We start from the raw sequence: 25,103 nt of genomic DNA on the forward strand, positions 1-25,103 counted from the left end.
TCCAGGAGTGCAATATTATTGTCAGCTGGACTTAACCTTTTGAGTTCTCATATGTCACCTTCCCTGTAACTTTCCTTAGGGTCTTTAATTTGCTTCCTGAGCGTATTTTCTTAAGGCATATTTGATCTATGCTTATCTATCAATAATAATGATTACCTTGAAGCTGACTCTATGTTTTCCTGGTCTTTTTCTCTCAGGTTCTGCATCTTTCAATATAGTTGTGCCTGTCAACAAGGAGGGCTTCTACAATTCATTCTTTAGATTTTCTACCTGCTTTTAGTTTTGATAGTTTATTGGACCTGGAATCTTTCTGGGGAATAGATAAAATTGTTTTATGAGCTTATGACCTGCCATCTTGGGCTGTCCAGCCATGAGGTCATAAATTGGTGTCTGAAGATGTGCAAAGCTCATCTGGGCTCTGTGGAGAAGCTTGCTGATGCTTGTTCTGCCTGATGATTTGTGTATTTCATTGATAGCTATTGTCCACAATACTGACTTAAGGAAATCAAATTATTTTGTAACATTTTTAGAGCAGGCAGTGGAAACTTTACAAATAGCTTTTAGTGGGTGTTGAAACAGTTAAACAAGAAGGCCATTAGGCTGGGATGGCTCTGGTGCCTTTGGTACCCTCTATAAACCAAAACCTAAGCCAGAGACAGTTTACTTGAATCTAAGAAAATTAAAGTCAAGGAAGTAAGTTCGGTTCCACAAAGAGGTGCACCAGAGGAAAGACAGTAGAAGGACACAGGGAGGCCCCAGTGTAGCAAAGAGGGAGGCCTCAGAAGAAACCACACCTGCAGAAACTTTGATGTTGGACTTCCAGCCTCCAGAACTGTGAGAAAATAAGTTTTTTAAAGCACCTAGTCTCTGTGTGCTGTTAACACTGTCAAATATTAATATCAGATCCCTTTTTTGTAGATTTGTGCCATTAATATGTATGTGTCTACATATGTATGTGAGTTTTAATTGCCTTGGTGATGAAAATACAGCTTAATACTAGGAAAAATAACTTACTGACTACAATTTGACCATAAATATTGATGCTGGAATATTCTGTACTTGTGCTTTAGTGTATAAATAGCTAGATAGTCTTACACATAATGTACTCTGACACCAGTAAGGATGTCCACCTCACAAGTGTTTGTATTAGTGTAAAACTGGTATCTTTGTAGGACTAGATGTATGTGTACATCTAGTACATCTTTTGTGACCTCACTCAGGTACCTTTTGACACATGGAATGCAAGCAAAACAAATGTAACAAAACAATGCAAAATGAAAATTAACAAAGTAATATTTTTCAAAGGTATTTTTTTCTAGCAAGGCAAACCCTTGTAAAGATGTGAGGTTTCTACATATTGCTGGTGCAGTTGGCTAAGGGGATGAGGTGGTTCTCCAGCTGACTGTGTGTTGCAGGCATAAGGCTGTCTCAGCATGTCCCTTCGAGGATCCCATTCTGCAATCAGAGCCTGGCAGGCCTCATCCCACCGTTGTGTAATGTAGGATATATCCACCTGACCCAAATCTCGCAATTGGTGTTTTCTATGCTCAGGATGCGGCTGAGAATAGTCCTTAAATTGCAGTATTCCTGTGCCAGTCTGGTCTTTGGCATTCTGGCATTTTTCTTTGTTTTGTGGCCAGGAAGGAGTCTGAGTACCAGAGAGGTCTCCCCCTGGAGCTGGCAGTATTGGCAGGTAATTCCTGTGAGTGAGAGGAGAGGAGGAGGTTGCTCCTCTCTGCACAGCCTGCATGGGCTGCACTGTCATGACGCTTGGTCCTTGGCTCATGCAGGGGACAGAGGACACATGGGATGGGAGAAGAGCAGGCAGAAATGTTTGGTTCCTGCTGGAAGAATTGGTGGAAGGAAAATGAGACCAGCCTGGGAGAGTGGACAGGTTGATTTGCCTCTGCGGGGCTGTCTGATCTGGTCTCCTGTTTGGACCATCTACCAGGGAGTTCACGGGCTCACTTCTGGGTTGCTCTGGGTACAGACATCTTTGGTTTTTAAACCACATCTATGTGAGGAAGAAGGGAGACATGGCATTGTAAGACAAGCGGTTCTGCTTCTTTCTCATACTGTACAAAATAAAGGGGCTATTAACACAGGCCCTAATATCAGGATGATTTTATATATACGAAATGTATATACGAAATTAATTACTCTGGTTCATGGGTTCAGTATGTGTGTGTATGTATATGTATATTCTTATATATGTGTATACATGTGTGTTTATGTAAACAAATTGAGGTCAACACTCAGTGATCAACAGTAGATGAGTTGAAAAGGCATATACTTAGGCTGAAAAAGCATACACTCTAGAATCTTCCCTCAAATTTCAACAGTGGGTCAGCAAACAAGTTCTTTTAATGAGGTTAACATTTTTCTCCTCTTTGCTGATGTGTGCCTAAGAATACCTATCTTGTACGCATGTATAAATCTGATCAAGGGTCAATAAACACAAATAAGTGTTTGTGAGTGTTTCTATGCCAGTAAACCTATGAACATGTTGCCTAGTCATGAACACTTAACACATATTAAATCCTTTCCTCATAACTTAGGTAGAAGAGTTACTCAATAGGGGTGATTTTGTTCTGCAACTGAAGGACACTGGATTTGCATCTGTAGATTTTTTTTTTTTGGGGGGGTATCACAAATAGGAGAGGGGAGATGGGCAGGGTGTCTAGTTAGTAGAGGCCAGGAATGCTAAAAAATATCCTACTAGGCACAGGACAGCCCCTTATGAGAAAGAATTATGTGGCCTAAAATGACAACAGTGCCAAACTGCAGGAAACCTGACAGTTTTCTCAAAATAGACAATTTTCACATCTTCCCACTTTTTTGATGCCAGTGATTGTAAATGGATCACTGACAATTTGGTGTGAAAATTCTTCCTTTTGCAAGGAATGTGACTTGCAATGCTGGGTATTTACCATCCCATGTATTTGCCCTTGGTGACTCTGATAATCCAAGATAGGTCAGAGTTTTCCAGAAACTCTTTAGGGGGCAGTAAGGTAAGACATGTTTGGTGACACAGGCATAGAACTTACTTGAATTCTTGATTCCCGAATGCCTGTTTGTTTAGCCAATTTTTTTCTAGTTGTAATATCAGGGAATCGGTTCCTCTCAAAGGCTTGAACTAGGATGGTTGATTGAAATCTCTTGATGGATGTCTGGTCTTGTCTGGTTTCTTTTGGGAAGTATTCTAAAGAACACAGAGCAAAAGATGGCTTTTAGGACAGTTTTCACATTTGAACTGGAAATTCAAACTTGAGAGGATAATGCCAACCACACTTAACTCCCACGGAATTCCCCTGAGGTGACAGAAGAGGAGGACATCACTCTGCTTATGGCAGCAAGACCACAAAAGGGCCACAGCCCTGCTTGCTAGGAACCAGCCCATCACACCTGACAGTGGGGCCATGCTGATGTTCTGACACTAGGGAGCCCAGGACAAGCTGTATCTGGCCTCCCTAGGTAAGGAATTTTTCTGTGGGAAACTTGGGTACAACATGCAGAATCATTTCCATTCAATGGGACCCACTGAAGAGGGGAATTTGGACCAGTGGGTTCACACCTTGAGTCCAAGGCTGATGCTGGTCCTTTCCCTGGCTTTGGCCTTTTCCTAAGGAGCATCTGGATTCCAATTGCCTCTGCATCACTCTGTGGTTTTTAAACCAAGTCTATGTGGGAGGAGAAGATACAAAAGTCATGTAACTCAGTCTGTGTCAATCCAAATATAAATGCAATTAAAACTGATTTGGCGGTTTAACTGCCACTGGGATAACATCTGCAAGAGAAAGGTGATGGAGCACCCTAGGAATGATGTTACTCTTCGCATACAATCCAGGAAAACACACAGTCCACTCAGCTCGAGTTAGCATTTCTCTTATGGTCATTCTCATGATATGCCAAGAAAATTGAAGTTTTAAGAGATACTGTTTGTTCTCTCCAAGAAAATCAGTATCCACTTGCCTGATCCACCCCCCATAGCAGGTCTTCAATGTCTGAATGCCTTTTCTTGGCCCCCATCATCTCTTCATAAGAAATACTACTTTGTAATACACAATACATATGGAACTGATTTCGGAAAATAATTTCTTTAAATGGGGAGTAGAATTAGCTGCAGTCAAGAGCTCATCCACATTCCCTCTTATTTATCCCATGGTCAACGACAGATACGGAAACTTGTAGGGACACTACTACTTGCTGTGAAGCTATTGTCACTGACATAACCAGGTGTAAATTCTTTGCTTATTTCCTCATTACTGGAGTCAGAATTGCAGTGTACTTCCTAATTGTTTTGATAATGAGATAATTTGTATTTATTTTGATAATTTGATAATTTGTGATAAGATTTAGGGTGTTAATGACAATCAACATGTAACAAATCACTCAAAGTCCCAGGCATTGTGCTAATAATAATAAGTTAATTAATGAAAATGTTTTCAGATAAGAAGTCTTAAGCACAGGTGGATACTGGAAACTAATGAATAAATTAATGAATACCGCGGCAGAGTCAATCTTACCCTGCGTTCTTTCCTAGACTTGCTGTCTTCCACATCAGTTCAAATGGGCCCAGAATCTGTCCTGCAGCCAATCACCAGATATTCCCACAGGACGTACCTTTATTACTGGGATTTGAGTAAACTCTTGTCTTCTACAACCACAGCAAATGCATGGAGAGTTAAGAAAAATTTCTTCTCCCATGCATCCCCTTGAGGATCTTATATATAGCCAATGGCTTTTTGAAGACTATATATTTGATACAGAAATCTGAATTCATTTTTTTCCTCTAAAGGCACATTTTTAGTGATCTTCATTGCTTTAAATAACTGTTTCCCCTGGTATTATTTTATTGTTTACAGCTATCTCCTTACTAACTGAAGAAATCCAACTTATTTTCATTTTTATATCAGTTATATTCAAAATAATGTGGAATTTTACTTTATACACTAATGTGTATGAATCACACTTCAGATACTAACTTTAAAAAACTAGTCCAAAAAGTGGGGTCTTATATGAGTTCTTGCTCCAGTTTCCTCATAATACATACTAATTAGTATTCTGTGGTGTATATTCTATAACTAATGACACACATTGTTACCTTAGCAATTTAATTTCCTAGATTCTCTAAATCTTAAAATTGATTTAATTATCTTCTATTAGAAGAGCCTGAGCCAGGATGTTCTCCCCCCACGTCAGTGAATATATTCAACCGGTATTTCCACCATCGGTAAAAGTCATAAACAGAGTTCTTGTTTTTATTTTTATTTTTTAATATTATAAAACAGGAAAACCTTCCGAGCAACAAACCTGACATAAGAGAATTGCCTAAAAGTGTGAGTCCAGCCTTTCTCGTTACCTTGAATCTGACATACAATAAAACAGAAACCCAGTCCTTACCTGAATTTTAGATTCTGGAATGCCAGTTTCCTTGGCCAATTGTTTCCTGGTAGCTTTATCAGGGTAAGGGTTGTGTTCAAACCACGCTTGGAGGATATCCTTTTGCCTCTGGTTGTAAACCACCTTGCCTTGCCAGTTATCTTTTTGTAGTATGCCTGATGAAGAGAAAATGGGAGAGGAGTATCAAGGATATGTTTATGGATTATAAACTGTGTGAGCATATATCTTATGTTTATTCCAGGTTGAAAGCCTATAGGTCTGTATTATTCTATATTTTTACTTCAGGGATGCAATGAAAGTCATGCTAAACAGGAGACATACAGATTGAATCTGTATATATATAATAGAAGTGACAGTCTGATCTGAATTATCAAAAGAAAAAGTTACTGAACATTACATGCAAAGAAAAAAGAAGCAGTAGGAGCTAGGAAAATAAAACATGAAAAAGGATAAATAAAACACACCATAACTGGTATTTGGTGATAAAAATACATTTTATTAAATATAAAATACTAGATAATCCATATACACTTTTCTCCCCTTAAAATGTCAACTTTAAAACTTTTAACAACCTACATATGAGACTCCTGGTTGTCATCTTAAATTTGAAATCCCAGTCTTCAACTTGGAAGCACCTATCAATCCTCAGACACAACTTACTCCTCAACACAGCCCCTATCCCTCTAATTGTGATTTTAACTTTCATAAGCAAAGCATGTAGCATTATCAAAGAAAAGAGCAAACTGCAGAAGAGAATTTACCATTTGCAGTACTGTTCAAATCCATCTTGGGAAGAGGTACTTGGATTCCACAGAGGTGAGTGGCAACTGAGCAGCTTCCCCAGACAGCTTACCGACCTCCAGGGTGACCCACCCATTCCTTATATACCCTTCTATCTAATCCCTTCATTCAGGATTTAACACTTTTAGAAAGAAACTTGAAGTAATCAGGTAAGAGGAAGTATAGATTCGACCAGGCAACTTTACATCTATCATAGTATTTTTCCAAATATGTCTTAGAATCTGTGTTCTCTAGTTTACATGTATAAACATTTTGTTCTCTATAATGTTTTAGTACTCTTGTTTCTTAATTATTTGGCTTGTTGATATTATTTTTAATATTATATGGATATCCTTACCTCACTTTGTACTTTTCCTCAGCTCTTAATGAAACATTTCTTTTCATGACTGATAGTAGGGTTTACATGTCGGCTAGTCTATACTCTACAGTTATTTGAAAAAAACGAGGTGTTGGTGTTAAAGGTGTTTTGTAGATTGGTTAAGTTATATAATCAGTTGGATTAAAGGAGATTATCTTCAGTAATCTGGGTGGGGCTAACCCAATCATCAAAAAGGTTTGGGAATAAACTACAGCGTTCACAAAGCAAAAGAAATCACACCTGGGGACAGAAGCTTCCTCTCCTGCCGGAGTTTCCGTCTGCCCTTCCTAAGGGCCTGCCCTACATCTCACTTTAAGAAAAAATTGAAGTATTGTTGATATACAATCTTTGTATTGGTTTCAACTATACAACACAGTGGTTCAATAGTTATCCATATTATTAAATCCTCACCTCCACTAGTGCAGTTACTATCTGTCAACACAGGAAGATGTTACAGAATCACTGACTGTATTCTCCAGGCTGTGCTACCATCCCCGTGACCAACTTATGATTGAGAATTTTTGTGCCCCTTTTTCACCCTTACCCTCCCTACCCACCACAACCCCTCTCCCATGGCAACCAGCAGTCACTTCTCAGTGTCCATGAGTCTACTGCTATTTTGTTCACTTTGTTTTGTTTTTTTATTCCACAAATAAGTTAAATGATATGGTATTTGTCTTTCTCTGCCTGGCTTATTTCACTTAGCATAATACCCTCTAGGCCATCCATGTTCATGCAAATGGCAGGATTTCTTTTTTAACTGTTGAATAATATTCCATTGTGTATATATATGTACCGATCTTCTTTGTCTATTCATCTATTGATGGACACTTAGGTTGCTTCCATAATTTGGCTGTTATAAATAATGCAGTGAGCATCTCATTCTTGCCTATCGAGGTGCCACAATTGTATAAGCCAATTCCTTATAACTGTCTTCATATGTGTTTATATTAATGTGCACATACATGTATAGATATAATTTCATTAATTCCCTGTGTGGCTTGAGTTCTGAACTACTGATTCTGTTTCTCTGGTTGAATACTAAACGATAGAGATGTTGGTACTGGAGATGGGTCTATAAGAACATCTCTCCTGATGGCCCCTCTGCAACTGTGTCTGTCTTAGGTTGTTCCTCCCTTAAGGAATCTTACCCATCTTACCCAGTCATCCTCTGGGGCCAAGCAGGGTGATGTGAGGCATGCGAGGGAGAGAAGAGCAGTGCCCTTTGAGAGGGTCAGTTCTCTGTCTCCTAGATTGGTTATGCCCCATGCCCTCCGTGCCCAAAACCTGCCTTGGGGTTCTCTCACCTGCTGGCAGGACACTGGCTTTGATCACATGTTTTGGGGAAACCCAGGTTTCTAATTCAAGGAGGGCCTCTGACACAAGGCAACTCCATGTATGGGGATTCTAGAAAGGACTGTGTTTAGGAAGAAGAATCACAGAACCAGCAAATAGGAAAAAAGGTGAACAGATTGGAAAGGCCTTAGGGATTTGAAAAACCTCAGGGGGCTGGGAGTGCTCCCCCCGCTTTCTTTAATTGAAGCTGTAGGTGATGTAGGTTCAATTGGTCTGCATGGATTCTTTTCTTGAGGGCTCGCCAGCTAATACTAAACAAAACAAAATGATTATCGCAAACACTAAAGCAAGCAGGCATTGCCAGGAACAGCTTATCAGAGTTTGAGTCAGTTGTTGTTTGACCATTGCCTCTCCCTCCTGAGTCAGCCTGCTGAGCTGTCCCCATGTCGGAGGATGGGCTCTCTGCGTTTGTTGTGATGTTGGGCATTGAGGGAGGTGGACTTCTGGGTGGTCCTCATCCTTATCCGTGGAGTTAACCACTGCTTGGTGATGTTTGACCAGTCATTTGGGGAGCCAATGAGGACCTGTAGCAGACTTAGGGAATACAGAAACATGACCCCTCCCCCAGATAAGCACCGGGTCAGGTCCTTGCCAAAGACCCATGAGGGGGTCTTTCCTTCTGACCAAAGCAAATTTTTTGTTCTGAGGGGTCCAAAATTGGTCTGCTGCTGTGTGGCCTTGCTCATCCACTGAAAGAAAATTGAATGTGAACAGGGCAAGGTTTAGTTGGTTTGTGGGGGAGGTCCCATAGTTCTCCCTTTTCTGTTAAAATAACTGATTTTTAAGTGTGAGGTGGGCTCTTTCCACCATACCTTGGCCCTGAGGGTTATAAGGAATTCCCACCATGTGTTGGATCTGAAAGGTTGTACAGAAATGTTGGAAGACTTGTCCTGTGTATTCAGGCCCTTTATCAGTTTTAATGATCATAGGAATACCCAGGATGGAGAATGTGTGCAGGCAATGAGAGATAATGTGTTTACTGGCCTCTCCAGATCGAGGAGAAGCACATATGAAGCCAGAATAAGTATCAAGGGAAACGTGAACAAAGGGGTATTTTTAAAGGATGGGACATGGGTAACATCCATTTGCCAGATTTGATTTGGAACCAGGCCTCCAGGGTTGACATCAAGGGGTGCTGTAGGCAATAAGGAGTGACAATTTTGGCATGTGTGAACTATCTGTCTAGCCTGTTCTCGGGTAATTCCAAACTGCTTTTTAAGAGTTGGGGAATTTTGATGGAATAACTGGTAAGAGTGTTGAGCTGCCAAGAGCGGAGATTCTGAGAGTAAAGTCAAGCCCTTTGGAGGGAGCTCACGGGCAGCGGCATCAGCAGCCATATTGCCAGCAGTCAGAGGTCCAGGAAGACCAGTGTGTGCACGAAGATATCCAACATACACCAGGCGGGTCCTCCGCCTAAGAGCTACCGGAGCCGTATGAAAAAGATGAAAGACTTCCTCAGTGGTGGCTTGAGAAATAACGGCTGTTTCACATATATACTATCAGTGTAAACATTAAAGGATTGTTCTGGGTACAACTCAAGCACCCAAAACACAGCCTCCAGCTCTACCTTTCAGGCAGAGCAGTGGTGAGTGCGGTGGGAGCAAGTGCCTTCAGGGGTGTGAACAGCGGCGGTACCTGCACCGGATGCATCCGTGTAGACAGGGATTGCACTGGGGGTGGATTCACAGCGCATAGTTTTGGGAAAGATCAAAGGAGTGTCCTTAAGAAATTGTAAAAGTTTGTTGGACAGATAATGACAGTCAACCTTTCCAGGAAAATTAGTCAAGGCCAACTGCCACTCCTCAGAAGTGTACCATAGCCAAGCTTGTTGCTGAGCATTGTAAGGAACAACAATGAAGGAAGGTTCAGCAGCCAAAAGCTGCCTAAACCTGACCCTGGCCTTTGGAACCACATCACAGACCAAGACATGATAAGAAGTAGGATGTTGAGGAGGGGAATTCGGGACATGAACCCATTCAAGGGGTCCCAGGGATTGCCATAAAACACCTGTAGGAGTTGGGCTGGTGGTACAAACGATAACTGAGACAGATGCCTGGGGATCAAGGTGAAGCACCTGAGCATGCTGAATAACATCCTCAACAAGTTTTAAAGCATCTTTGTCTTCAAGTATCAAATGTCTAGAGGAGGAAGGGTTGGGGTCACCCTGAAGGAGTTGGAAAAGAGGATGTCACTGTTCTGTTGTAAGTCTCAGGAATGGTCTTAGCCAATTGATGTCTCCAAGTAATTTTTGGAAATCATTCAGAGTATGTAGGTGCCTAGTTCTTATTTCCACCTTTTGGGGCTGAACGATCCTCTAAAATACGAGTTCCCAAATAGGGGAATGGAGCTTGCATTTGCACCTTTTCAGGAGCAATGCGGAGTCCATGGGTATCTAATTGAATTTTGAGCAGTCCATAAAGCTGAGACAAAACCTCGGGGTCTGCATGGGAACAAAGAATGTCATCCATATAATGGATAATGTATGCTTCTGGATATTTATCACGCACTACTTGAATGGCCTGTGCCACAAATGTTTGACATGAAGTGGGGCTATTGGCCTTTCCTTGAGGAAGTGCTTTTCAATGGTATCTTTTCATGGGATCTTTAAAGTTAATTGAGGGCAAGCTAAAGACAAAGCATTCCCTATCTCTTGGATGTAAAGAAATGGAAAAGAAACAGTCTTTTAAATCAATAACAGAGTGTTTCTGTGGGATCACGGTAGGTGAGGGCAGTCCTGGTTGGGGTGCTCCCATCGTAACCATGACTGTGTTAACCTTGCAGAGGTCCTGTAGGAGTCTCCAGTGACCAGACTGTTTCTTTATCACAAAGATGGGAATGTTCTAAGGACTAAGGGATTCCTCAATATGTCTGGCTTCCAATTGCTCAGATACCAGCTATTGGGCAATTTCTTGCCTCTTCTGAGTAAGGGGCCATTGGTCCACCCAGACGGGCTGGTCAGTTCACCATCGTATCTTTGAGGCCATCAATATTGGGGAGGCAGGAGATACCGAGGCCCCTAGGGCAAATTTGGATGGTACCCTAGGCCAGATCAATCTTGATGGAGCTGTGGGGAAATTGGGAGTGGCAAACCTTGGCCCTCACTTCCAAGGCCAGTCCCAGGCACATGCCCTTGGTCCAGCATCATTTGAGCAACTTGAGGACTAGGACTATAAAGTAAAACTGACATTTGGGCTAAAATATCCTGTCCCCATAGATTAACAGGAAGATGGTTGAGGATGTACGGTTGGAAAGTCGCTGTATGTCCCTCTTTGTCTGACTAGGCCAATGTCTGAGAACTCTGTAGAGGACCCCATGCCATACCAATACCCTGCAGATCAGTCATAGCCTCTTGGGTGGGCCAAGTGGCGAGCCAGTGCTATGATGATATTATGGACACGTCAGCTCCAGTATCCACAAGACCTTCAAAACGCTTCTCATCAATCCAAAGAGTCAAAGTAGGTCATTCAAGGCCCACCTGTTGGGCCCAAAAGCCGTCCGTGGAACTGAAGTCTTGGTTTCCTCTTGCCCGGGAGGACTGGCACTGGCTGGTTTGTACAAAGGGCAGCACAACAAGTTGAACTACATGATCAGAGGATAACATTTGAATAATTCTGAAAGGTGAGCAACACATCACTTTAATTTCACCTGTGTAGTCGGAGTCTATGACTCCGGGCTGTACCTGTACTCCTTTCAAGTTCCAGCTACTCCTCCCTAAAATAAGGCCTATTGTACCGGGAGGTAAAGGGCCATGTACTCTGGTGGGAATAGCTTGTGGTACCGTATCAGGAGTTAGTACGAATCAGGAGGTGGGACTGAGGCCCAATCCTGCACTCCCTGGGGTTGCTCGAGAAAGTTGTTGGACTGTCTTGCATGAGGAAGGACAATTGTGGGAGTCATGGACAGGGCCCCCATTATTTGCCAGGGCTGGGGCGAGCCCAGCTGGGAGTTTCCTGACAATGGTAGTCCCCGAATATCAGTTTGTGACCTACATTCGTTACCCAATGCTTGCCTCGGCGGCACGGTGGGCAAATTCCAGGGGCTCTGTTTGGTTTTACCCGGGGTGAGAAGGTAGGAGGCGCTCTTGGATGCTCTCTAGGGCAAGGGCACTCTCGGGCAAAATGGCTGAACTGTCCGCAGCAAAAACATCCGCCTTTAAGATGGTGTTCCGTCCCTTCTGGGGGCGGAGCTGATGTGTCGGCTGAATGTTTAGTGTAATGCGGCTGCCAATGCTGCGCCCTGCATGTAGGACGGTCCCACATCTGCACAAAGTTTGACAGAGTCATAAAGAGTACCCTTTTTTTTCTAAAAGGCCAAATGAGACCCTGGCATGTACTGTTTGCATTTTCATAGGCCAGTTGTTTAGCAAGAATATTCCCAGCCTCAGAATCAGGAACTACTCTGGATATTGCCTACAGTAAGCAAGATACAAATTCCTGAAATGGCTCATCTGGGCCTTGCCAATTGCTGCTGAACTCCTCAGTTTCAGCTCCTGAGGTGGGCAGGCTACTCCAAGCCTTGCTTCCACAAACGTTATGCTTATAAAGCAAACTGAAGCTGTTCTATCAAGGCAGAATACTGCCCTTCCCCAGTCAGCACATCCAGGCTGATAGGAATGTTATGCATTCGATTTCTATTGTCCTGTTGTGCGCACAAGTCTACAAATTCCCTCTTCCATAGTAAATAACCACCTCCAGTGAGACCTGCCTTAGTGAGCATTTTTTAGTCATTAGGAGGAGACAGAGGGTCAATTATTTGCCTCCAAAAGAGCTAGGGTAAAAGGAAATGGGCCACCTTGAGGGCAGGACTGTTTGGGCTCTTTCAAAGTTTTAAAAGTTTGTCTGAAATTCCTATCCCCTTCTTGCATTTCAATGACTGGTAGGCAGATGGAGTGGAAGCCATTTCTGGACTTCTTGGATGCTGCACTACAAAGCTGAACCGTGAGCAGGACCGGAAGTCACTCTGGTAGAAACGGAAATGGAATGTCCCTGGTTAGACTGACCACTAGGGGGATGCAGAGGCGTGAAGAAGTTCCCTGCTTGTAATTTGTGGCTCTGAGGCCTATCAAGACAGATGGGTGATTGCAGGGGTTTAAGGGAAGACACTTTCAGTTTTGGAAAAGCAGCCAAGACAGACCCAGTATCGGCAGAAGGTTTCAAGATGTCAGAAGTCCCTGTGTCGCCCTCTCCCTCCATCTCAGACTCTGAGGAGGCAGATTCTTCCTGCTCACTTCATAAATCCTCGTGGTCATCATATTGGATGCCATGGTCGCCACATTGGATGCCATGTCGCTCATTTCCGAGGGGCTCCTCACATTGCTGTTTCTCTTTTAACAACGCCTGTTCATACTTGGGAGGCAATAGCTCACTGTCTTTTTCATACTTGGGAGGTAACAGCTTACAGTCCATGGGGGCTGTAGCATTAGCCAAAGCCTCATAAGCAGTGACTGTCGATTGCTCAGCTATAGAGCCTCCCTCCGGAAGTCTATCCGGCAAACGGGTAACCTCGGGGGAGGGGTCCAAACTTTCCTTCACTAAATTCCATAAAGCAAATGTTTCTATAGGAAAGTCCTGAGGCCCATGGAGGGTGAAGCGCTGTTTGAGCTGCAGCCCCACCTTTTGCCAAGTCTGCTCATTTATGGTTCCTTCTTCGAGCAACCAGGGGCAGGTCTTTTGCACAAAAGCGAGAAAAGATTCCAGCTGATGGCTTCCCACAGTACTGCCACGGGCGTGAAGCATAGCCTTAAGTATATGTACAAAGATTTCATGGTCCTTTGACCCAGACTGTTCCATGTTTATAGCCTTAAGTATATATACAAAGACTTCACAGTCCTTTGACCCTGACTATCCCAAGTTTTACTCCTGACTCTATTGCTCCTGTACCTCCCTCCGGACTATATTGTTGCTGTACCTTATGTCTCAATGTGTCTGCCCCTCGGGGAGTCTCCTCACTTAAGGTTGTCATCACCCTGTTCTCAGGTCCCCGTTTGGGTGCCATCTGCAGAGAACAGTTCTGCAATCCAGCTGAACCTGAGAAGGGTGGATGGGAGATGTGAGAAAAATACAGAGATAGATACTAGAAAACACAGAAACCAAAGTTGGGGTCAGGAGGTCCACTGATTGCTGATGGCAAACCAGTTATGCAGTTTTTTTTTTTTTGTCCCATTAATCTACAATTACATGAGCAACGTTATGGTTACTAGACTCCCTCGATCATCAAGTCCCCACCACATACCCCATTACAGTCACTGTCCATCAGCCAGTGATGCAGTTTTATTTCTGAGCACAGCTTATATACACAGGCTCACAATGCCACTTCCGGGCTGATCTCATATCCGACGTTGTCACTTCCGGATCCGGTGTTCTCATTTTCGGAAGTGATCTCACTGCCAGCTCTCCACGTGACCTATTTGCCGTCTTCCTGCTGCTGTTCAGTAAGAGACCCTCTCTGTACTACAGAAGAGGTACCCAGCTGTCCTGCCAACACAGCACATTGTTCTTATAGCTGTTGCTTTACTCAAGCTGCCCCACAAGGGTGAACTAATGTACTTGCTGACATCCCACACTTAACGTTTCTCAAAGAGTAGCTTAGTTTCCAGGGATGAAGAGGGGGGATGGGGACTGACTGCTAATTTGTAGGGGATTTCTCGTCAGATGATGAAAATTTTCTAAAATTACCTACTGTTGATGGTTGCATAACTCTTCGAATCCACTGAAACACCACTGGGATCAAACACCCTAAAAAGATATTTTTTATGGTGAATAAATTGTATCTCAGTAAGACTTATGAAAGAGAATAACATAAAAATATAGCATAATGGAAAGGGTCATGAAATATTCTATCACTTGGATAAGTAAATGTGCAGAGGAAACATTCCAAGAACAATTAACATTGTAAAATTGTTTAAAATGAAGTGTAAATTAATTTTACATACTACTGTGTCACATACTATTGTGAAATTTAATGCCATTAATATTAACACTTGTCAACATGTTATATTGACAGATGACACATTTTGTTTAAAATAGTCTGGCTGATCATAACTTGGGTATTTATGTTAAGCATCTTTGACCAGAAAATAAATTTTAAATTATGCATTTAATTTGGTGAATAACTTCAAAATTTCAAATGAAGATATTAACAAATTTAGAAATTTCAAAAGTATAGAATAAACAATATGATCTGATTTTGTTGAAAATGAAAGGTTATTAAAACATAACTCAAAAGCATCCATTATCTCCAAATATTTCCTTTCTTAAATCACTCAAACAGAAAATGAAATCAGTAACAGGAATATAGCTTTATTTATTGGCCAAGAGATATTGCATATGATTCTATATAAGTATCAATGATAAATTTAGAAAATATTACCCTAAAATTATGAAAATATAATTTTGATCAGTCACTAGTGTATTGATAATAAAAATATTTTTATTTCTTTTCATTTTTATTCATATTTTAATACTACATAATTATATTGATAAAACATGATAGTTTTATTATTAATAATAATTTCATAACCCAGTATAAGCAATATGAGCCCCGATGATTTACTCTTCTATTTTAGATGTTTTAACATGATTCTGGCTTCCAAGATCTTCATGCTACTTTTCTCTTGGCTCCCACGCTTGATCAAAACCAACATATCAGTGCTCTTCTAAAATCTGAGGCCTCTCTCTGTGGGAGCTGCAGAAAGAAATGTAAGTAGATTTTTAATATCAATCATATTTTTTCTAATATTCAAATTAAGAAGTTCAAAATAAAATTGTGAATTTCCTGAGAGTAGAAACTTTATTGAATACAATGAAAATGGGTACATATGAAATATATTTCTTCTTCCATCCTGGGATCCTTTTTAGGAACCAGCAACACTTGCCCACGAACTGGCTAAGCTGCTATGGCTGGGTGCTAATGACCTGGGAGACAATGTGAGACCCTAGGGTAAACGATACTTTAGGCTAAAATCTAGAAAACTTGATATAAGTATCCAGAACCTTCATAATGGCATTTAGACTTTAAGATCTCCTTTACTACCAACTTTTATGTCATACCACATCTTCCCTCTAACTTTGCATCTATCATAGCACACACTTCATTGTCCTTTGCTGAGAAATAATCTAGTGTAGTGCTTTCTTCGTATTCGTTAGAATATAACACACACTGTATATAAAAATATGAATAAATATATAGAACACATACCCAAATATATTCTGATAATTTTCTTGTTCTTTTGTCTAAGAAAAACAACACTTGCTTTTTTGACACCTGAATCATCCTAAATATTCTATCAATTGGAAGATATATAAAACAAATAGTCTATCCAAATAATTAGGCCTCAAATCTAAAATCTCTTCTCTTTTCAATTTTTTTCTTAATTATTCACACATCTCCCAGTTCATTGAAGAAATACAAAAATGTTGTTACAGAGAATGATCCTACCTGCTGAAACTCAGATTCTATGTTTTCTTTCAAGGCTCCTTGGTTAATGCAGTCATTTAATTAAAATAAAAAAATTTTTTTTGCTTTTTAGAATAAACCATGAAATCATACTGAACAGCTTTCAATTTACCATAGAATGTATATTGATTGCTACTTGCCTTAACCCTCACCCCCCACATTCAATTTTAAGACATCCCTAAGTTGGATTCAACATCACAATTTAAAATTCATAAACTTATGCCTACTGTATCCGAAGAAATAAAAACTGAAGTTATAATGAAAGGCATAATCACAAATAGGACAAAAAAGGTTGGTGGACACAGTGCCCAGAATGGTGCATTGAGAAATAGACTTTTGCTGGGAGGTAATTTGCCTGGACCTGTGTTGGGCTTGTCTAGAAACCGTTAGTCACTCAGGCACATTTGATATCGAGGGACATTTCAAGTAATCAGTACACAGCAATGTGTCCACTGGTCAGGTCTCATCTTGGGCTGGCCCTGGTCAGGGGTGCAGAGGGTCATGCCCAGCCTATATGGGCAATGTTTGGGTACAAGCTGTATTAGGAAGCCTCCAACAGAGAGAGTTCTAGAGCATCACCTAGGATAAAAATACATCAACTGATGGAGACCCCATATACTTGGGTTAATTGGGGACATCTCTGCCAGTCTCCAAAGCATTTACAATTCAATGTGATCAAAAAACTATAGTCACATGATCAGACAAAAGGTCATGATATAACAAAAAACCCACAATGTTTCTTTGGCTGTGAAAGGAAGGTGATTTCTCTGGGTTACTATTTACCCACAAATAACAACTGTGTTATTTGTCTTCAGAAACTAATAAACCAAATAAGATACTCTTGGGGAATTTTTTACACAGAATCTATAGTAGTCTCGTTCACCTGTGGCCAAGGTTAGAGCCACGCACTACCGCATGCTTTATGCCCATCTCCACAAGGCTGAGGAGTAGCTTGTATTCCATTAATTTGAGCAACAATGCATTTACTCCTGAGCCCACCTCATTTCATTCAGCCGTTCTCAAGGACCTCAGGTCATGCAGAAGGTGGCCTGCTGTAACCCGGGTGGTGTAGATGGTTGCCTCTGCCTGGGACTTGCTTTGACTTGGCACCAACGATGCAGTGATGGTTGCAGGTGGCTGCATGCCCACCACCTTGTTGAAGTCTGGTGGCAGCCCTACAGTGGTGACAGGAAAATGATCCTGGGAGGGGTAGGGATTCCCAAGGTCCAGTTGTGGCAGGCAGGTCCTCAACGAGAGCTTTGTGCCACCTCATTGGCAACATGCCTTTCCTCTGTCCTGGTGGAAGGCAGAGTTCTAAACCATCCTGCATATCAGCTCCACTGTCACTGGGCGGGTCAATCAGAATGCAGATGGCAACCTGGAGGCCAGGCAGGGTTGATAGCTTGGCTGCAGTTCTTTCCCTTCTGAAGACTTGTGATGGGGAGAGAGGGGTGCAGGCATGAGGACAGAGAAGGGAATCAGGAGCCCTAACAAAAACTTTCACCAGCACTATTTGGCCTTGGGCTGGTCCTGGTAGAAGAGTGCTGGGTTAGGAGTTTTAGCCTTAGGACAGTGAAGCATCCTGTGGCCTCAGGGTTAAATCCGAGTTCTGATTCTTACGCATCCCAGTGATTCTATTTCCCCTACACCCTCATTCACAGAAGTTTGCCCCCTGCAAGGCTGGTAATGAGAGATGTCAAACAGGGTATGACAGGGCAGCAAGGGGGCTGGGAGGCATGGAACAGGTGCCATAGGAAAAAAACTGGGCTGCCTCTGGAGGAAAACTCCCACTCTGTATTGGAAATCTTTGTGCTGAACTGGATTCTGAGGCTGAAGGCTAACGGAGGTTGAATCCACAGGGCAGGACCTCTTGGAGCTGTTCACACGCTAAATATGTGGCGAATGCTAAAGGAGGTAACACTTGGCTTGCAAATGTTTTCACAGACTTCTTTCTTTTGGAACCCAAACTACTGTATTTATATTAGTCTAATAACTAGAGTCAGTTCAGCTCTGGGCACACAGACTTACACTTAGTGTTTCAAACCTCTTTAGTTGTAAGACTGATCCTGATAAACTCTCACTGGTTGTGGGACCTTAGTAAACATCCATCACTGAAATACTGTTCTTACACAGTCTAGAAATAGAAGAAAAGGAAACAAGGTGCTCGCCAAATTTACTTCCAAATGAGACCCTTTTAGGAAGCACTGTCTTAGAAATTATAATTCTGTCGAGTTTCAACTTGTGAAAACTTTGAACAAATGTATGACTACTTAGCCACAGTAGTGAAAACAATTGCAAGAAAGTACAATTGTAAGAACTTTCATCCAAAGAGAAAATATATTCCTGTTTCTGGATTAAGTAGTAATGGCAAACGTAATCTTTCTGTACTATCTAGAAATCAGATAACATGTAAACAAATATAATTCATATTTTATGTAATGAATATATATTTATAAAACACTGTTTTAAACATTATAATCCTATTCTCCATTTGAGATATTGTGCGATCAAATAAAAGCAGGAAAGCAAAGAGAAAGAAATCAAAATTATTTCAGAAGAAAGAAAACATTCTTGCTGTGCTTCTGATTATTTTAGTGGACTTCTTAGGAAGAACAAAGATGCTGTCATGATACTACCTACACACAGAATAACATGGAAGCACTTAATTTCAAATCACATTGAATAACCTACAGTTTTCCAGCCCTAAGAATTACAGTCTTATCAAATTTCCACACAGAGCAGTGAGTGTCTGTGTAAAGCTCTGCAGATCACCAATGGCCAGGCATGAGACAGAAACATCTCCACACACTCTGAACTTTCTAAGAGACTGCTTCCTAAATGGGTCTCATTTGGAAGTAAATTTGGCAGAGGGTGCGTGAACCCTGCCTCATACGTGTGGGAAACTGAGTTGCCTCTGGAGGAGAAACTCCTGCTCTGAGCAGTAATGTATGGCCAGAGCTCTATTCTGAGGACACAGGATGAAGGTGGCAGAATTCACACAGGTCTCTTTGGAGCCAGTTATATAAAACTCTACATGATGAATACTGAATAAAGGGATTCTTGGCCATATAAAATGTTTCACCACCTACTTTTCCTAAAATCAAAAATAGATTTTGTTAAACATGTTTGGGTTATAACTAGAGTAACTAGTTTTACTCGTACACAATTCCCTCATCATGTTCCTATTACGGGGTCTTGTTAACAGGACCAACAAAAATACTGCCCTTACTTAAATATTAGCAATGAAAGCAGAAGATAAAAAAACCCCTATCATTCTAGAAAAGAAAATTCTGTTTCTGATTATTTCAGGGGATTTGTTAGTAGCCACAAAATACCAGCATTATGCCACCTTCAAATAGAATAGCCTTAAAGCATTTATGAGAGTCACACTGAAATAATCTACCATAATAGCGCATTGTCTGAGAATTATGATCCTACCAAGTCCCACCTGGAGCAGTGAGTGAGCAGTCTCTAAAGTTCTCTGCAGGTTGCCAATGGCCAGGAGTGAGGCAGACACATCTCCACACTATGCACTTGAAAGGATGCTCAGACTCCGAGGGTGACGCCAGGCGGTGGTGGGAACTAGTGAATGTGAGTGCTCAGAGGGGGCAGAGAGGGCACTCTCTGCTCCTGTTGGAGAGGTGCTCTGGGCTTTATTCCCACCATTACTTTATGTGCCCTCTCACGTTTATTCCCATGTTATCTCCAAAATGTTTTGCCCGTTTCCAGAAGGCATCCTCCCCACCCCTCCGTGGTTCTAATTAGGACTGCACTTGCTGATTACATTCCCATTGTTTCTTACCCACTCACAGTGAGCCCCCAGACGGTTTCCCTCGGCCCCAGGGAGTGTTCTTGTGACCTGAACTCAAAGCTGAGCACCTTTCCCGTGCGCACCCACTGATGTTCAGCTCTGCCTCTGGAAAGGGGTGCTCCCAGGTTTCCAGCTGGCACACGTCTGGCCCATGCACATGCATATGCACAATCTCTGGGCCCCCTCTGGTGGCTTCAGAAAGGATGAGTGCTGTGAGGCCATAAACAGGCAAAGGAAGAGAGAAGGATGGAGGGAGTGCCGTCACTAAGCTACAGAGGTCAGGAGAGGGCGCTTTAAGAAGACAGCCACAGAGTTGGTGTCTAAGTGAAGGAGGCAGCGCCCACTATCAGGGAGAAGGCATTCCTGGCGGAGGAAATGACACGGGTGAACTTGAGATGCTAGTTGAACAGAGGGGTGATCAGAGGCTGTACAGGAACGGCTTGGGCACGTACATGCCTGGACCCGGACATGCACCACCTCGTGGGTCACAGGAGCATGGGTTTGCGTCTCAGTGTGATTTGGTGGGCTTTGAGCAGCATGGCTTCACGGTCTCTTTTAGGGTTTTAAAATGTTTCCATTGACTGCACAGTTGTAAAGGTGAGAGAGTTTAGGGAGGGAGGGGTGAGGAGTAACTGCTGGCCCCTGAGGTCCTTTCTGACCCAGGGCAGTCTTGCGATGGGGCAGAATGGTACAGGACACAGGACAGGATCAGGGTCCTAAAAAACCTTTGTCACCTTCATATTTTTTGTCTGGGGCAGGCCCTGGGTGAAGAGTGGCTGGGCTTGACCTGTGACCCTTTCGAGTCAAGCGTAAGGTCACCTCCCAAAACACCCCAAGGAGTTTAGATTGAGGAGGGTGACATAGCTGTGGCCTTAGGGTTAAATCTGAATCACTTTCACATCAAGTCATCTATGATTTTAAACTGTAATCCTATCAGGTCTCCTTTTGAGATGTGTAATCATTTTATACAGTGGCAATAAAAACCACAAGAGAAACATCAAAATTATTTTAAAAGAAAGTCAAAGTAAAATGCTTGCTGGTTTCCTGGATAATTTCAGAAGACTTGTTTAAAACAACAAAAAACTGTAATTATGCTGCTTGCAAATAGAATAAGATGGAAGCAATTAATTTAGTGTCCCACTGAAATAATCTGCAGATGTAGAACATTACCAAGAAAGTATAATCCCATATGATTTTCATTTTAGACATTATATAATCACTTAATAATATGGAAAATATTAATAATATGGAAATAATATGGAAAATAATAATAATATGGAAAAAATGAAAATTATTTTAAATTTAGAGCCTCTTGCTATGGGTTCTGTTCTATTTGTAGGCTCGATGGAAGGTGGAGTCAACTCGGAGGTGACTCACTTCTCTTCTCAGGCTGTGTAGACAGACAGCCTTTGGTTCAGAGAGACTTCCTGTGGCTGAGGGAAGATGGGTAGGAAGTGCAGGGCCAGTGAGGCCCCATCTGTGAAGAGGATTCCTAGGCAATTTCTTCTGAATTTGTGGAAGAGGGATAAGATCAGAAGGTCCCCTTCTGCAGAGCTGATCCCTTAAACTTCTCTAAAACATCTGAAGTCTGACAAGGGGCAAAGTGGAAGACTAGCTCCTGGGTCAGTGGAATTCAGATCCTGTGATTTGTGGAGTCAAAAGAAAGTCCCAAGTTGCTCTTTGCACTGGGAGCACCAGGACACCTCTCTGGTGTCAGGATGGAGACGACCTGCTGGAGGGATCTTCCCCCTGCACTCCTGTCCTTGCAGGGACCAGGATCCCTAAGCAGCCACCGCCTGGTGCTCTGCTTTCTTGGGGATCTGCTTATCCAGAGGATGCCCTGTGGTCTTGACCTCACGCCAAATTGCCTATTTGCCACATCCAGGACATAAGGATGGTTTCTAAAACCTTACATTCTTCCTCAATGTGTTTTTATCTCAGGCATGCATTTTCGTTCCTTAAGCTATGGATGTGTCTCCCAGCCAGCAGAGCTCTCAGCTCATTGTCATGAGCTCTTCTCTAAATAGGCTTCAATAATAAGGCATGATCCTTTCAAATATTCCTGAAAGAATTTGGGCTGTACTTTGTAAGCGTCCAGCCCTTCATGTTAATGGCTGGTCTTGTCATTTGCTTCTGAAGGATTCCCCTGTACCTTTGCAGGGTATATTCTCTCTGAATCAGGGACCTGGTGAAAGTTATTTTTTTTCTTGATACAGTTCAAGGAGGACTTCACTGGAACTATGGCGTTTCCTTTCTAACTTTTCTATTTTGGAGACACTTCATATGTTCTCTAAAGGCATTAGTTATTTCATATTCTTCAGTTCAGTTAGTATGCAACTGGCTTTTTTTTTCTTCAAGAGTTTAAATGTTTAATTCAGCCACATCAGTTATTGCCTTTAACACTCTTTGGTTCATCTTCCACATGGTCTCTGTTTTCTGGTGAATTTGTTACATCCAGTTCCAACCATCTGTGTGTCTTCTCTAGTCCCTCAACTTCTGCAGTGTGTGCCCAGAAACTTGATAGGCTTTTTTTTTGTATGTGTGTTTTGTAATATTCTTTAATTCTTTAATTCTGTATAATGATATAATATAATAGTATAATATAATAATTCTACTTTCTTGTTTGCTCATTCAGCTTCTTGTGAAAACAGCATTAGGCTTCCGTGAAGATGAGAAATTTTCTCCAAAGCATCTTTCAGGGCTCCCTGAAATTTTTCGTTATCCCGATGGATTTTGAAGGATGTTACAGTAGCAGCTACTTGATTTTGGATATATTCTGCTGTGTCTTGTAAAGATTAGATTTTTCTGGTAATGTCAGGCATTACTCAACTTATTTTATATGTTGAGATTTGTCCTCTTCTGATAGCTTTTGGAACAACCACTTTACCCCCATGAAGCGGGTTAGATGTTTCTAGGTCTCTGTATTTGTGGCCTCTAACTCTCTTACTGTGGATGCCATGTTCTCCACACGGAAATGTGCTGTCTTTACATGAGATACGGTTTTGTGTGCAGCCAGGCTGGTTACAACGCTCAAACCAGTAGCTGATCTGGTTGCTTGGCAGGACTGAGCCAGTCCCAGTCAGGGGACGTGGGAATCCACATGACGCTGGCTCTTGCCTCATGACCCTGCACCAAAGGCACAACACCCTGGCTGCACGGAGGTCATACCTGAGGTGAGGGTCTCGCCACCGACACTTGCCACCTCCCACCCCGACCCATTCCAAAGATTAGCACACAGAGGCTGCAGCAGAGCAGGCCCGGAGGTGGAGAATGGAAGGAGGACTCCAGCCCTCTGCTGCCCTGGGGCTCATTTCTCTCTTGCCCCATCCAGAGGACTGAATTGTGAGCTGCGTGACTGGGGGGTAGGAAGAAGCTGGGAGAGGGACAGAAAGGACTCTCAGAGGACCTTAAAGGGAAGGGATCCTGTTGTCACAGACTCCATCAAGAAGCCTGCCCATGAGCCGCTGGGACCGCCTCGCTCGTGGATCCCCCCGACCGGCCCAGGGGCACCCCCGGCGCTCTGCTTGCCTTACCCTCACATACTATGCAGAGCAGGTTTAGGTTTATAGGAAAACTGAGCATAAAGTACAAAATTATTAGAAACACACAGTTTATAACAGTTCTTTTAAACACGCAGTTAATTATAGTTTCCTCTATAATTAACATCTTGCATTAGCGTGGTACATTTGTTAAAACTGATAGACAAGTATTGATACATTATTAATAACGAGCCCACTGGGCTCCCCTTCACCTCCCACCCCAGGTTGCTCTCCTTGCATTGTGGTCCGGGATCTCTTTTAAAGCAGCAGCCTGGGGCTAAGTGGGGCCGACCTTGTTTGCTTCCTGTTTCACAGAACCACTGTCGTTTTATTGCCCATTGTCCAGTATCTTGCAAAACACTGTGTGGTGTATTTTGTCTTTTTTTTTTTTTACGGTGGAAGAGAAAATTTGTTCACTGTTAGTCCATCCTGGCCGGAAACTATGATCCTATTACATAGGTATATTTGAAACTAAAAACAGTATTTGAGTTACGGTATTTTGAAGTTGACCACTAGGTGGCAATGTTATACAGCTGAGATGTTTTTCCAAAAAGGCAGCAGTGCAAAGCGCTTCTAGGTTCTTTTAAGAGACGTAAGAAATTACATATTTGGTATTGGTTTGGGTGCACCAGTCTATATTGTTCACCTCTGCTTTATTCCTATATCTGTTAGCATGGAGATTTTCCTTCAGCATAAAATATATGAAGATATTTTGCCAAAAATAATGCATGCCATAGGTGGAATTGATTTTTCACATTCTCCTGACCAGGACCCAGGAGTAGAAATAATAGAGTTGTTAGGATAATTCTCCACCTCTAAATGGACTTAAATATATTTACAAAGGCCTGATGAGCACTCATTCGTGCCTAGTGTATAAGACCCACACAGGGAAGAACGTAAGACGTGTTCCCTGCCTCAGAGTGCTCCTGTCATTGCGGGGAGACACAGATGTGGACCCCTAGCCACACAGCAGGGTGGCCGGCTTTGTAACTCTGTCAGTGCCATCTGGGAATCTTTACAGAGTAGGTCACCATCCATTAACATTCAAAAGATGTGTAGGAATATTCCTCTTGAGAAAGGGGCAAATAACAGTCATTTCCTAACAGTATAAATCCACACAGAAGGAAATAGATACTCCAAATGTTCTAACAAGATCAGGGAAGACTGGATGAGTCTGTGTGGTTAGCAGGGATGAGAAAAGTGCAGGAAATAAGACCAAGAAAGGGGCTGGGGCCAAGACAAGGTTGCCTACTCTCCCCATTTTTATTCAACATAGTTCTGGAGGTCCTAGCCATGGCAATCAGATAACACAAAGAAATAAAAGGCATCCAGATTGGCAAGGAAGAAGTTAAACTGTCACTGTTTGCAGATGACATGATAT

At 42.2% G+C, this 25,103-nt stretch overlaps 1 protein-coding gene across 1 annotated transcript; it reads right to left on the bottom strand.

Annotated features, from left to right (window-relative positions):
• Positions 1-294: 294 nt before the first annotated feature.
• DUXB (double homeobox B) lies at positions 295-5,583 on the bottom strand (the record flags this gene model as incomplete). The annotated part of the gene is made up of 4 exons (XM_036909401.2): positions 295-2,014; positions 3,048-3,202; positions 3,575-3,680; positions 5,404-5,583. Coding segments are annotated over 4 exons (1,140 nt in total), but the record flags the coding sequence as incomplete, so codon positions are not given.
• Between the last annotated feature and the right edge of the window lie 19,520 nt (positions 5,584-25,103).

Source organism: Manis pentadactyla, chromosome 15 (assembly GCF_030020395.1).
Source record: "Manis pentadactyla isolate mManPen7 chromosome 15, mManPen7.hap1, whole genome shotgun sequence".
Classification (NCBI taxonomy): Eukaryota; Metazoa; Chordata; class Mammalia; order Pholidota; family Manidae; genus Manis; species Manis pentadactyla.